This window comes from Podarcis cretensis (assembly GCF_951804945.1).
Source record: "Podarcis cretensis genome assembly, chromosome: 12".
NCBI lineage: Eukaryota > Metazoa > Chordata > Lepidosauria > Squamata > Lacertidae > Podarcis > Podarcis cretensis.
The window spans coordinates 24,266,397-24,282,406 of NC_137181.1; the positions used below are offsets into that span (position 1 = coordinate 24,266,397).

Genomic DNA, 16,010 nt, shown 5'->3' on the forward strand with positions numbered 1-16,010 from the left:
TCGCCAGTGTCTTAGTCTTTCCCAGTTGGGCCACCTAAGATCTTTTCAACTAGCGATACAGAAGATTGAACCTTGAAACATATGCATGTGCCCAGCTTTGAAACACTCTCCGATTACTAGCATAACCAAAGCTGACTGCGAGATCCATCTGGCATGCAGACTGCTCACAGACTCAATTCAGCACACACTGGCATGGCTTGAGAGTAAAGCAGAGCAAATTTCAGGCAGTGCTCTGGGAATATATAGAAGTCCAAAGTTGCTCCAGCAAGGAACAAGCTGGAACTGAGTCCTTCTGCAGCAGTAGGACTAATTGCTAGCAGTCCAATTGCTAGCAGCATCTGTGCTGCAAGATGCTGCTTTATTGAAAGGGGCCAGCTATCAATAATAGTTATCTCCTACTCCTGTAGAGGAGCCTCAGGTCTTCCTGAGCCTTCTGCAGTGGAGTCCTCTTGAGTTAGAAGAAGGCAATGCCATAACCTTGGGGGGTGGGTACAGCCATGCTGTTTCATCTGGTAACAGTGGTTCTGGGGCTGGCCCTGCGTGCCCTTCTGTTTCAGGTTCGGAGTCCTTGCCTTCATCACCTCATGATGGTCCCTGGTCCCTGACACTATCGAAGCTAGTATTCATTTGCTGCTTGATTTGCCTTTGGAAAGGTTTTGCAAAATGCCACAACTATCCCTTGAAACTGCCCCTAAAATCAATGTTGCTGAATTTCTACGCGCATGGGGCTTTAATGTGTCTTTAAAACCACTCATGCTCAAGCAATCAAGTTTCAACTTATTCCCCTTTGACCCTTCTATCCACTTGAAGTTGTCTAGGGTTGAAAAACTTTTGTAGTATTCTTGTTGGTGCACAGCCCTGAGGCAAGATTAAAAAGGTGAACTAAGAAAATGGGCTGCTATTCCCTCTGCTTTGTTCCACACCGGGGCCTGATTTTCTTTGTACACAATGAAAGACTTCACTTACGTTCTTGGCAATTTCCTCTTTGAAAGGATGCATGAAACAGCAACTGCAATTTCAATCAACAGGAAAGCTAATCCAATCCCTAGCCCAGTCCAAGTATCTGCAGAGACAAGCAAGGGAATGAGATAAATAAGCAAAGAAACGTATCCACAAAATTGCCTGAAGATATTTTATTGATTTGACTGGACTCACCATTTTGCAGGGAACCAGAAGATGGAGTCGGAGGAGACTTAGCCTTCATGTGGCAACGGTTTCCTTTCCACTCCTTTTCACATCTGGTGATGGCGGGTGGGGAGGATTGTTGTCAGACATGAGAAAATGAATATTAAATCTGCACCATAACATATAATGTGGTACAAACAGAGCCTACATGAGGAATAAGTTCAATAATGCGACTGAAATGAGCAATACATAATCTGTCAATGTCCATGTAAAAGTGTGAATAAGATTTGCTTGGAATCTAGCTCAGAATTAACATGTACATCTTAAATGTCCAGAACAAACTGGAAGGGCAGGAAAGCAGAACACGATAGCATTCATCACCATAGCCAGTTCTATGGACCTATTTGGGAGCTAATGGAGAAAATATTTTGTTTACTAATTAAAAGAACAAATCTTGTTTCTCTTTTTGTTTTACTTCCCCTTCCAGGAAACATTAGGGTTTTAATTATTTTTTTTGCCAAATTGCCACTCCAAAATTAGGCAGCAAATTATACCAATTTAAACATCCCACAGTTTATACCTAAGTATTTACCGTACATCTTCCCTTACTGCTGTGCTGACAATGTCCTGGCAACCTGTGCTAATACAAACACCCTGTGTTGTGATTTCACACTACAATGGTACCTCTACTTACGAACTTAATTCGGTCTGGAGGTCCGATCTTAACCTGAAACTGTTCTTAACTAGAGGTGTGCTTTTGGTAATGGGGCCTCTTGCTGCTGCTGCGCCGCCGGGGCACGATTTCCGTTCTCATCCTGGGGCAAAGTTCTCAATTCAAGGTAACTCTTCCAGGTTAGCGGAGTTTGTAACCTGAAGCGTTTGTAACCTGAGGTGTTTGTAACTCGAGGTACCACAGTATTAGTAAAGAGGCTCTAGTCCTATAGATGCTTTTCAGTCTTGACTGAAAAGTAATCAACCACCATATTGCAAGCCCCAAAGTCTCTTATTTAGGGCATTTCTGGTTGTAATGCTCACTTTTCTCTAATTCCACTGCCTTTTTAAAGCTAGGTAAGATGAAGATGCATGCCCCAAAGTTCTTAGCTCGAGGGTGCTTTTAGACCTGGCCCTTATCTTGGATGTCTAAGGAGTATGCATGTGACACAGGAAAGCCTTTTACTAACTGAAACTGGTGCTTCAGTTATGCCCCCCTTTGGACAGAAACAACTTGGTCACAGTAGTCCATGCCCTACTAACATCCAGTTCGGACTACTGCAATATTTTGCATGTGGAGCTGCCTTTGAAGACTACTCAGAAACTTTGGTTAGTGTAGAATGTGGAGCAAACTTTCCTGTCTGGTTCTAGCATCATGGAATATATCTTTCCAATATGGAAAGAATTTCATGGGCTTCCTATTTGTTTCCAGGCATAATTCAAAGCACTGATATCAACCTCATAGCCTTTTGTACAGTAGCCTGGGGTTTGCGTATCAGAAAAACTGCCAAATGATGTCGCCTGGGTATTAAGGTCTTCAGAAATAAGGTTCATGATGACCAAGTGGTAAGAGGACAACAGATCTTTAAAAATAAATAAATGGAAGACAATTCCACTATTATGTATCTAGTCTTAAAGGAAAGAGTGAGTTTCTTTGAATGTGGAAAAAATGTCGATGCACAGATTAAAGATGAAGCAAGCATAAGACAAAAAGCTGCAGTTCTGGAAAGCTGGAAACTGGCAAGGGACGCAATGAAATTAGATCTCAGGAGATTGGGTGGAACAGTGATGAAATCAGGGAAAGAATCAGAGCGAGAGAGGCAAGAGAGAGGGGGGGAAGATGTAGAGGGGAAAACAACAATGAGAAAATGAGAAAATACAGATCTGTGGGGTTTTTTTAGCCATATGATTACTCTTCTAGATAACCATTTCAAATAGGCAGCAAACCTGCAATTGTCAGCCTTGGATTTGCAAAATAACAAAGCAGCAACTTGATATATGAGCTGTTGCACAATATTCAGGGCTGCATGACACCATTGTCTGTGCTTTTAGATGATAGGCATGAGGGCCCAGTTAAGCCAAATACAAATAATATTGTTATACACTCCATACTTTGCAAGCGGTGAAAAATTTCAGAGGCAGCACTACACATGTTCCACTTCACTTGGAGGAGAGCTCACTGGAGACTTAGGACTCCATTGCTGTATTTGGCCTATTTACAGGTAGTGTGTCAGTGGAAGCAAGCAGTAAATATACAGCTTCTCATCAGATCTCCATAGAAAGGCAGCTTGCACCCCTAAGAGGCACTCAGCCACCAGCTAATTCTCAGCTCTCTCTCCGTCCCTCTTTGTTTCAAAATGCTGCATTTGATCCTACACACACACACACACACACACACACACACACACACACCAGCCTCTCATTATCTTCCAAGTCCTGACAGTCTTCACAAAAATTTGTCAGCATTTTAGTGTCAATTTCTTCTAATATACCCATGACTGGCTGCAAAACAACTGCACTGCAAAATTCAGAGAGGCGTGAATTTGAAAGGATGGCTGTGTTTGGGTCCACCTCTTGTTTTGGGAAGGGTGAATTAAGTAAGTTCACTTTTAAATGTGAATGGAATAATATTTCTTCCCCCTCTCTGTGCTCACCTGAATTCTTTGAGTTGTAGGAAGTTCCAAGGGTACCTTCTCAGGTTTGGTTTTCTTTGGAAGGAGGTAACTGGAGATTTTTGGTTTCTTTACAACAAATAAATAGGTTGAGCATAGGTGGAGGGGAATCTTAAAGGCTCCAAAAGGTTGCCAAATCCACCACTCCCACATCAAAACTCTAGGGTGACAAGTCAGTTGCAAGGAGATTACAGATCCCCAAGAAACCCAGCTTTGTTCTGCCTCAAAAAATGCCATATTTTCCATTTGGTTCTTCTAACATTCAAACCTAGCTTGCCCCTTCTTGCAGGTCCTTGGGTGGGGGTGGGGTAAGGAGGAAAGGCATGTCTCTTCCAAAGCAATCTCTGTCTACTTCCTAGTAATTCAGGAAGATATAACAAATAGTTCCCATGGCAACTAATAATTCCCCAATAAATAGTGTCTGGCCACACTTGTCCAACCAACTTGACCACTTCAGCAGTCTATCTCTTGTCTAAATCTCCCACTCTTACAATCATAGAAGCACATTATTTGGAAAACATCCTGAAGGTGATCCAGCCCAATCCCAAGCTTGCAACACAAGATTTTACCTATGAATTCTTACGCCTCAATACAACGGGCCCCAGTTTGAAACCTACACTTGCCATGAACTCACTAAGTTAGCATCATGCAAGTCACTCTCTCTAAGCCTCATTTGCACATCTGCAATTTGGGGATAACAACGATGACCTATCTTACAAGGTTAGCCTCTCTTATCACAGTGCTTTTTATCTTTTTGATGCCACAGACTAAGACAGCTACTCTCCTTGGGAGCATTTGTATGCAGAAACAGTACTCAAGCAATGGATGGTACATGCAGCCCTCAGCAGTTTGGTCAACAACAACTATTGCTCTTCTCTTGCCACACTTGGGCTGCATTGAACAACTCTTTAAAATCAGGAAGGAAAATGAGTTGTTTTCTTTCACCCAAGTTACTGCTATTGGGCTCAGTGTCTTGAGTAGCAGCCTGATGGTACACAAATAATATTGTGGAATAAAGACCTTCCAGGGAAGTGATCAAATATGTACCCTCTGTGGAATTTGTTCATTCTACACTAGCAAGGAAAGGAAAGGTTCCTTAATAAGCCTCCTTGCCAGAGTCCAATTTATTTTGAAGACAGGCAATTGTCAGAAGTTACCAAGGAAATCCCCCAGGCCACAAAGCTCTAAAATTTCCACATTAAATACAAGCAATTAATTTGCCTGGACTAATTGCTTCATGACTAACTAGCGGCAGCACATTTTTGTAACTGTGCTTTATCATAAAAACGCCATCCATTTGCAATCTGAAGCCCAAAGATAACCATTTCTATACACAAAATATTTCTATATCCCGACAAGGAGCATCCTTTTCCTGACAACATATGGCAGATGAGAGATAAGCCAGCCAACAGGGTTCCTCCATTATCGTACGTATCCTTATATCCAACTGCCAAAATGTTTTCTCCAATCTGCTTGGGAGGCACAGTCACACTGTAGGAAGAACGGTTGACTCATCCTGTTTGGACTCTACCCACAGGGCTGGATTTATAATGGTGCAATTTGGCAGAATGTTGGAAAGTGGGAGCAGGCTTCATTTCTTCTTCTTCACCAAGCAATCATTAATCCCTGGGGTCCTAAAGAGTTATGGACCCCACTCCATGCACTTTTCTGACTGTATGTTTTTCAATACCATTTTACTTGAAAAGCTAAAATAGTAAAAACATGTGTGTGTGTGTGTGTGTGTGTGTTTTTTTTTTAAATCATTTAAAAATGAAAGCAGTCCACAATGACCCACCCCCAGTGACTACAGGCCAAGGGAGTAAGCTCAGTTGAACACAAGGGGGATTTATGTATCTAAAACACACAATAATCAGGCCAGATTAAGATTGGTTGAAACCTTGGATCGGCACTCATCTGAGGGGTGAGGGGAGAAAAATATGGCTATTTATAGTGTCAAGACACACCACTCTGGTTAAAGGAACCAAAATTTTACGCCTAGGATACAAGCAGCAAATTTTCTTTTGCAGCCATTTTGTGTCTCCTATACTTTCACAACAGGTATGTAATGTAGGCTGGCTGAGTGTTGGTGACTGGCTTGATGAGAAAAATAATTCCTTTTACTTCTCAAGAAGCTACAGTGGGGGAAGGGAAGGGGGAAGGAGAAGAAAAGATCCCATTGGATTATTTTCAGCTCAACAGAGAGAAGAAGAAAAAGGGATGTAAAAGCTACTGCTGCCTTCACTACCTTGTCCCTTTACTGGATTTTAGGTATTTTGGGCAGACCACACCTGGAATTCTATGGTCCAGTTCTGGACACCACAATTTAAGATGGAATAGACAGGCTGGAACGTGTGCAGAGCAGGGCAACTAAAATGATGAAGGGTCTGGAAACCAAGCCTTAGGAGAAACGGTTGAGGGAGTAGCGTATGTTTAGCCTGGTAAAGAGGAGGCTGACAGGATACATGATACAGGTAAAGGTAAAGGGACCCCTGACCATTAGGTCCAGTCGTGACCGACTCTGGGGTTGCAATGCTCATCTCGCTTTATTGGCTTTAATTGAAAATCCCGCATTGCAGGGGGTTGGACTAAATGACCCTTGGGATACCTTCCAACTCTACTGTTTTATGATCTCTGTTGGCTTCCTTCTGCACACTGCATTTGGCAGGAAGGTGTGTGGAGTATGATTGCTAGAATTAGAGTGATTTTGTTCATATGTACAGTGGCTGCTTAGCATAAAACTAGCAGACATAGAATGCATGTTAACTAAGTTCATGCTGGGCAGTAGCTGTGAATGTAAGATGAATCCTTCCTGTTCAAGGGAGCCTACACCACACAAGTTCATGTGCAGCCCAAACTGTCCAGTCCAGGAGGAGGGTAGCTAGTAGGTTGTGGGGCGGTAGGGATGAGTCTAGGGCAGGGTGCTCTTGAGAGCTCCCGGGCCTTGGCTAGGGCCCAAACTGGCTGCTCGCTGGCACCAGCCCTTGGTGCACAGTCCCTATACTCTGTGTATGCATCTTTTGTACCTCCCTGAAATTTATCTATGATGGAAGGACCTGCTGTGCCAGAGAAGTTTAAACAATTTTGCATTTGAATATTATTTTACTTACGTATCATTTTAAATATTGTGCATGCTGGCCACCCACCCAAAACGTGGTAGGGCACAAATAAAATGCTGCTTGGATTTAAAGTATAGAAGTGAGAAAGCACCATGCCTTGTCAAATAATTTTTGAAACTTGAATTTCAAGCTGTTCATTTCAATCTTGGCCATAGGATTGTTTCCATGAATTATTTTCTTGACCACGTAAGTTGGCAAACTCCTGATCCCCCCTCAAAGTGTCATGTATTCTTAGGTTCCTAAAGTTTGAGTAAGTTCTTTAAAATTGCAGCTTTTGTTTAAGAAGCAGAAACACAAATGGAATAAAGATGTGCACGCGTCTGCAATAACCAGGGTTAATAAAGCACCCCTTTAAAGGGAATGCCTTTTTGAAGGAACTTTAAAAATTAACACCAGTGATTACATTTAAATCAAGCAAGTCCTTTAATTAACACTGGAAGGGCTTTCAAACAATCATTTGACTGTTCAAGACTGCTTCTTAAAAGTCTAGAGGGACTGCTTAGTTTGAAGAATAAGCATGAACGTTTGAATCTGTATTAGAAATCGATAATTGCCTCAGTCTAGCCTGTTATCATCATAGTCAGGAACTTTCTAGATGCACTTAGGTTGCTATCTTATATAATGTCTGCTTAATTTCCAGGGACATCCCTGATTTAGAGAAGCTGTCCCAGTTTCTGATTTGATCCAAGAATGTCCCACTTTTCCTTAGGATGTCCCTTTTTCATTGGAGAAATGTTAGAGGGTATGGAGTTATCCAGCCCCTGCGCTGTCTGAAGGCAATCCTGTATAGGGAAGTTTTTTTAAAAAAGTTTAATGTTTTATTAGGTTTTATATATGTTCAAAGCTGCACAGAGTGGCTGGGGCAACTCAGTAAGATGTGTGGGGTATAAATAGTAAAATTATCATTATGGAATGGGATATCCCTATTTTCATCGGAGAAAGGTTGGAGGGTATGTTTTTGTATACATGCTTTAACTATTCCAAAAACAATATATATATTTTTAACAGACTACTGTAGATACATACATACATACATACATGCATACATAATTTTACTTGTATGCAGTCTTTGCACTGTTAAAACCCTGCTCAAGGCAACATACAACATGAAAAAACCTACATAATTACAAACACAACAAAAGTACCCATGAACAGTAAAACATCAAAAAAATTGAACGGAATTGAAACAATTTCCACATAAATCATAACATCTAAAATAAAGATACAAAAATTAATATCAATAGCACGAACACACACAAATTCATGTTATGTATATCTGAAAACATTAAGTTAGTAAGCAAATGGAAGGCGGCTTTTGAGTTCATTTGGGAAAAATACAAACAAACTTAGCCACCCATCTGCCTACTAGACCCTGATCAGCAAAGCCTGAGTTCACTGATTTTACCTGCATAATATAATAACACAGGTTTTTTTCTTCAGCAGATCCTGTTCCTAAACCCTAGTTCTTATTAGTGATTTCAGTTATAAGATGTCACAATTATTTATGCTGTTTACAGTTCTCTCCCTGCCCCTCAAAGCCCAGTGCTCTGCAAAAGCCTCTCTGAATATATGTCTGTAATGAAATATAATACTTCATGCATCTGATGAAGTGAATTCTAATCAATGGAAGTTTTTGTCATAATAAAGGTGTTAGTTAAAGGTGCCACAAGACAGGCTGTCGTTTTTGTTGCAAGAGACCAACACAGTTACCACTCTGGAAACCATTGTTTATTTTTGTAATCTGCTTCTCTCCCCCAGTCCTGCACCCCTGATGTTCAAATTAATTGAAATCAGTTGAGCTATAAGCAGGAGTTGCCCTAATAAAGTTGCCTTCCGAACAGTCATGGCTCTATTACCTGCTAAATAATCATACAGCAGATAGGATATTGCAATATTCAGAGACTTTTGTCACATCTGCACTCTAGTGTGCTAGAAAGCAGAACATGACCATTCATCCCAGTCAAAGGATGCAAAGTATCAGCTTCCCACTGTTGTTTACCTTCTGGATATCTTCCCCATGAATGAATCTGCAAGGCCCCGATAACATTAATCAGTCTGTTATTTTATAGGTTCAAACAATGGTGGTATTTCATTGTATGCATTATGTCACACATGTCCTAAAAACAATTCTGTGATATAATTCTGCGCTTCTTTCTCTTATCCGCCCCCACCCCCAAAATCTCAGTGTAGTATTCTTATCAGCTGAAATGGCCTGTTTCAATTGGAGTTTGCCAGAATAGGACATTACTTCTGCCAGGTGGATTGCAGTACATATTGGAGAGAATAAATCATTTTGTCATTCCCAAGCAAACGTAAATTCATCTACTCCCACAGAAGACAACATCAAACAATAATGTCTGAGGCTGATTTGTTTTATTTATTTTTTTACATTGGACCAAATAGATAAAGGGGGAACGCTGGATGTTCCCCTCATAATTATGAGATGCTTCTTCTTTTAGAAACCACATTTTACAAAACGATGCAAAGAAGGAAAGACACCTTTTCTAGTTTCCTCCTCTATATAAAAACAAATCCTGTGCCGCATGATCCCATCCATGTTTACTTGCAAATCCTACTTAATCCAATGGGGTTTACTCCCCAACCAACCAAGTGTGTATTGTGTAGCATTATGATAAATGATTGGGTTTCTTTCCAAACCTTTTCCTTACTTCTTTCTATTATAAGAAAACAGTGCTGTTTCACTATAATGAAAGGAAACCAGTAATTTAACATCCCCTTTCCCTTGGGTAGCAGGAAAGCAGTAAAATGGGTTGAACCTACATACATAAAGCCTGGTGAGGGCAGACAATTGGCCAGAACCTCTGAACTGCTGGCCGCCTCTGCCTCCTCTTTCCCCAAGATGAGTTACTTGTCCCTTTAGGTGGGGAAACTGCAAGACTGGGATAAGTAAGGCCTTGCTAACTTTGCTTGCAATAATCTATGAGCTGCACCTGTTTGTCTCAATTCTGTTAATAACAACAACAACAACAACAACAACAATAATAATAATAAAATTTTTTATTTATATCCCGCCCTCCCCAGCCGAAGCCGGGCTCAGGGCGGCTAACAACAATAAGCACTGGAACTGATGAGCTTGCTTTTCGAAGCACTCCTAACCAAATGCACCACCACTAAAATAAATTATATGCAACATAACTCCATGAATGCAAGTGACCCAACCACCTAGTGTTGAACGGTGTTACATGATTGGATTTGCACTTCTTTGAGTGACAAGCTGACTAGAGATAGAAATACTCTAGCTTTTGACCTAAGAAACCACAACATTTTGTAAATACCAGAGCAGCCGTAGTGGAGTAAAACTCTACAATGAGAAGCAAAGAGGATTAGGGGGAAAAGAGCTTCAGCCAAGTCCTACCAGGACAAATATATTGTCAGTTGTTGGCTATTTGTTAAGGCCATTTTTGTGTGGAAGTATAATTATTTAAAGATAGATATATCTGTTTGCTTTTATAAACTGGTGTTTAGAACACTCATATCTATCATAACTCACACCAACCAAGTCTTACAAAGGGGAAAACAAAGTTTGGGGTATAAGCTGAAACTGTTTAAGGCCAAGGCCAACAACACTTGAGTCGCTGGCCATCAACAGGAAGGGAAATGATGAAAGCCAGTGGAGCAGGTCCAGTTTCAAGCAGAAGAGGGCAATGTTGCTGTGCTGCATATGTATATTACACGTACACCACATCCAGTAGAATTAACGCATTTCACCTCTTTTGAGTGAGTATGCAGACTGAAAATCTAATTGTAGCTGGGGGGGGGAATGCTTCTATTTCTGCATTTTTCAATCTAGGATGGGTAAGAAATAGCCATGTTGGGGGTAGGGAGTCATTATTTTGCTCACCTGATATTAGGTAAGGCAGATGAAAGTTCAATTACAGAAAGAACAGTAAGCTGTGATATATATAGAGACGGGGGGGGGGGGGAGTTAGTTTCAAATACCTGAAATAAATCAGTTTATTCTGGCCTGAATATGAAATTACTAGTTATCTATACATGATGTTTGAACTGATCTCCCCCCACCTTTCTACAGGAAAAATTGGTCTGAATATTAAATAACAGGATTATTTATACAATGTTTGAACTGCTCTCTTTAAACATTTGACTAGAATAAGGGAAACTCACTCTACTTTTTGTCAAACCTGGACTTCAATGAAACTGAAATTAGGGCTGAACCAAAAAAAACTTGCTTCACACCCACATCACACATTTAAATCACGCCCACACAATTTTAACAGTCATAGCTCCTCTAAACAAATACTCAAAACTGCAATTTGCTAAGGGTCACCTATCACTTTCCAGAACCTTTAGCAAATTACAGTTCCCGGGATTCTTTGGGGGTAAGCCCTTATCATTAAAGTGGTATAGCAAAGCTTTTGACTGGATATTACCTGCAAGTAACAATAGTATGCCATCTTTGAGGAATCAATGAAGCTGCTGCTACAAACAGTTCTTAAACCACCTATTTCCTTGACAGCTTTAGAAATATTCCTATCACAAATGACCACTTGAGCTTCTCATGTATTTAAGTAGGCTTTGCCTAGCATCTGGTTTCATTTTTCTTTCAAAGTATAGAAGAATGGAGATGTCAGTCATTAAAAGCAAGAGTTTCAGGTATACCAAGGATTTGAAATGGTTCTTTAATTGCCATAGCTATTACATCTTTATGGTAAATAAAGTTTCTGTTTTACAGCTTCATCCATATCTCTTTAAATGAGGCTCTTCCTACTTTGACAATATGCCTTCCATAAAAATGGTTTGCTGTGTTCTCTCTGCTTGAAACAAATTTTGTGCCCTTGACACTTCTAGGCCAGTGATTGTCAATGGGTTGGTTGGGACTCAGAAGTGTTGCTACCACCACCATTTTGTTTTGTTGGAAGGACAGTCTCCACCAGTTTATTGCTGGGCAACATCCCCTTATGTATGAGATTCTGAATATGGGTTCTATGCTGCTGGTTGGGCTTTCAGATAGATCCCATCTCTTGGCCTGCTGAAGATCACTGTTCTTGACATATGGATTTCTTCCATAATGGAACCTTTCAAGCCAAAATAGCAAAAATAGTTTGAATGGGTTTTGAAGTTTGTGGGGGGGGGGGGGGAGGAATAAAGCATAGCTACTATTCTGTACCCAGAGAACCCATCATAATATAACCCTATACTATGAGAATATGAACAAGTAGGGTGAGGGTTATAAGGCTTCCTTATTCTAATGCTATATTTAATTCCCCCAACAAACAGTACATTATTATCACTATTCCAACAAACTATCCACCTTGCTTTTATCACTTGTAACCACTCTTTAGACAATTTACTGCCCGACTGTACAAAATGAAATCCAATATCTCATAAAACAAGATATACTTAAGCCCCTGAACAAGATGTAGAACTCTCAATAAGTAGAGCTCCTTCTACATCCTGCCTTACGTGCACAAACTGCAGCTTTTTTCAATTTCTACATAGCAAAGTTTCAAGAAATGAATAAAGAGGCAAAAGCACAACTGATTTATGTTTGTTTTAAACTAATGTTTAAGGTATACTGGAAGCATCATCTAGAGCAGTGGTGGGGAACCTGTGATGTGTAGGCCTAATTAGATCCACAAGGCGTTGCCATTTGGTCTGTAGTTTGGTCCATAGTTTATTCCTTAAAAACATCATCATCATCATCATCATCATCAACAACAACAATAACCCAACTGGATGGAATGGGCCACTTCTTTTATGGTGGAAATGTATATCCATGGATGTGGAAACAGTTGTTAGCTAAATTTCTCATCAACTACCTAGATTTACATCAAAGATGGAACTTCTCTCAGCTTTGGTCCAAAGTACCACCTGCCTTTGTCAAGAAGCCAGGCTTAACTGGCCTCAGAATTCTGTAAGAATCATGAGGCAGCCCCTCAGCCCCCTTTCTACATTTGTCCTCAGTGTCCATTTATACTCTTTTGGGAGCGATACATTTCCTTTGTTTAGCATAGGGATATGGGTGGTGCTGTGGTCTAAACTGCTGAGCCTCTTGGGCTTGCCAATCAGAAGGTTGGCAGTTCGAATCCGCGCAACGGGGTGAGCTCCTGTTGTTCTGTCCCAGCTCCTGCCAACCTAGCAGTTCAAAAGCATGCCAGTGAAAGTAGATAAATAGGTACCGCTCTGGCGCGAATGTAAACAGTGTTTCTGTGTGCTCTGGCTTTTGTCACGGTGTTCCATTGTGCCAGAAGCAGTTTAGTCATACTGGCCACATGACCCAGAAAGCTGTCTGTGGACAAATGCTGGCTCCCTCAGCTTGAAGCGAGATGAGTGCTGCACCCAATAGTCACCTTTGACTAGACTTAATCATCCTATGTGGCCCAGGACTTCCACATGGGAAAGATTTAGCCCAGGACAACAGAACCAAAGGAACAGTGGTCTAATTGGCAGTCAGGCCAGATTGTTTTGCTTTTCCTTCATTTCTGTTACCTAGAGCTAATACAACAAGCAGCACAGGTTCTTTACATCATGTACTGCTTTACATTTAAAGGAGAACTTTGAGTCAAAAGAACAGAGAGAGCTCTGCTGATTAAAGTCCAGAGCTTTCCAATAGCTCCCTCTGGGCATAAAATGAGTGAGTGGTTTGAAACTTCAGGTATGCAAGCCTAATAACACATTTCAAATATATCGCCAAATACATTCAGAAGGGTTTACAATCAGTAACAGCCAGATAAATCCCATTTAGGAAAAGTAGTACAGGGAAAAAAACTAAAGAACAATGCAAGCTTCCTTCAATCACTATGAGTTATGTTAACTGTAGGGATGGATAAACCTGGCAATTTTGGTTCTCCCCAATTTCTAATTTCTCTTAAATTCAGTTCTCCAGCAATTTCTGCAGCAATTTGTGAATCTTTTAAATGAAAAAATCCTCATGAAAATTCTTCATCATTTTATTGTCATTTTCTCTCTCTTTCTTTCTCTCTCTCTCTGTGTGTGTGTGTGTGTTTGTGTGCACGCACAGTTTTAACCAATAAGCATTTCTTTGGTACAGCTGGTTTAAAAAGGCAGGTGGTAGACCAGTTTGAAGCCAGGCAGGGTAAGGTTTCACTCAGGCCCACCTGGAATGACCCACCCCTAAGCTTGCCCATGATTTGGCCTTTTAAATTTAAAAATGACCACTTTGAAGTTTGTGTGCTTTCCATCACCCCACATAGTCGGTGGAGGAGACATGTCATCCATCTTGCAGTGGCCAACCAGGTGCCTAAGTCCACAAATGAGATATGAGCACGAGAGCACTCTCCCACTCATGATTATTAGCAACAGCAAAGGATTCATCCCCTGCCATTGGCCATGGCCATGCCACAACCACCGCTGCCCATGGGAACTGTAAGAGAGGGTTTTGTGGCACATAATATCCCCTAATAAAATGCATTTTGGTGTGCTAGTATTGCCAAGATGTGCATTTTTATGCAAACTTTCTACTAATACATGCATTTTTGGATACATTGCTTGGTTGGAGAACTGTATCACAATATTTGGAGAAGTGCAAATTTCAATGGATTATTGTGTTTAGTTCATATTAGTTTGAGAAGTGTCAATTAGGCAGATCCTCGTTTACCGTAAATACAAACAACACCACATTTCTCCCTCATCCCTAGCTGTCTGGGAACTCTCTCCAGCATCAGAGACAGGCTGCTCTGAACACCTGTTGCTAAGAATCATGAGTGGGAGAGTGCTCTCATGCTCATATCTCATTTGTGGACTTAGGCACCTGGTTGGCCACTACGAGAACAGAATACTGGTATATGATCCAGCAGGGCTCTTCTTACAACTACCACTCACAGAGGAGGAAGAAGATGCAAATGTATCAAGCAGTGTGGTCTACTGCAAAAAAGGGCTTTCCCTTTTGAACATTTTTGCTCAACTATGTGGGGTGATGGAAAGCACACAAAAAACTGCATCAGCTCCTGCTTCTATTTGCTAGTGTGCCTTTTTGTAAATGCGCCTGCTGCAACTAAGCTGCTAGCCAGGAGGTTTCAATCAAAAAAGCCCCATTGCTGTTTCTCTGGTCACCCACACAGCAAAAAGGAAGTTGAACTGTTTGATGACATGGCTCTTATGGTTTGGGCTTCAGCCTTCTTTCAGGAGTCGGCTGCCAAAAGCTTGGCTTGCCCAGACAATGCATTGTAGGCAGTGACTTCACTGGAATTGAAGCGCTTAGGAACCAGGAACTAATCCATGGAGACCACAGGTATGTCATATATCTTGTGATTAGGAAAGCATAACTTGCACCCCCATTTAAAGTTAGAGCAGATGTGCTTACTTTTAGGTGGGTTTTTTTGGGCAAAAGCAAGCAGCTCCCCAGCTCTTAAAACTATGGCTTAACTAAACACACAAAACTTAAGCATATATTGTATTTTCTTGTGACATTTCCTAGTCAGCAGCCCCCAAAGTAAATGTAGATGGAATAGGGCAGTTCTTAATCCAACAACCTTTACTCTACCCTTTCCTTGTATGGTTGTATTTTGTTGGGGGTGGGGGTGTGAGAGAGAGACAGACAGAGCTTAGACCAGTGAGAGGTGTTTTTTTAAACAACCACTTCCCCTTCTTGCCAACTGAACAATCTGAAGAGAAATGGAAGATACATTCTAAAAGCATTAACTGTGTGGAGCGTGTTAGTACAATATGGATTACATTTAGGCAAGCTGCAATGTCAGTTATTTACATTCCATGACCATTGGTGAGACATAAAGAATTTGTACTATGTTGTGCACAGTTCACAAACCACTAATGTTAAAGCCAAAATGCCAGTGGTTCTGGATTGCATGATTCCTGAAACAATGTCACAAATGTATTTCTTATACTGGTCTTATGGCCTATGGGCATAGGAAGATACCTTTTTCATAAAGGGCCAAATGATGCACAAGCCTGCCAGCCACCCACACTCAAAAAACCAGCCTCAGGACTTCCGGAGGCGGCGCGAACGGCAATGGCAGTCCTCTTCCACTAGTGAGGAGGAAGCTCCGCGGAATTGGGTCGTCTGCTACGGCGAAGCGGAGACCCACTTTGGAAACCCACAGGCAGCAAGAGCCTGTGGTCTCGAGACTCGTTGGGCGCCAGAAGCGAC

General features: G+C 41.2%; 1 protein-coding gene across 2 annotated transcripts in view; it reads right to left on the reverse strand.

The window, feature by feature from the left end:
- The window catches only part of MALRD1 (MAM and LDL receptor class A domain containing 1), a 234,181-nt gene that overhangs the window by 24,700 nt on the left and 193,471 nt on the right, over positions 1-16,010 (reverse strand). For both annotated transcript variants that reach the window (XM_079948258.1, XM_079948259.1), the window contains 2 exons: positions 1,156-1,238; positions 967-1,063 (listed from right to left, as the gene is read on the reverse strand). In XM_079948258.1, coding sequence (XP_079804384.1) covers positions 967-1,063; positions 1,156-1,238 — 180 coding nt within the window. The remainder of the gene's footprint in view (positions 1-966; positions 1,064-1,155; positions 1,239-16,010) is intronic.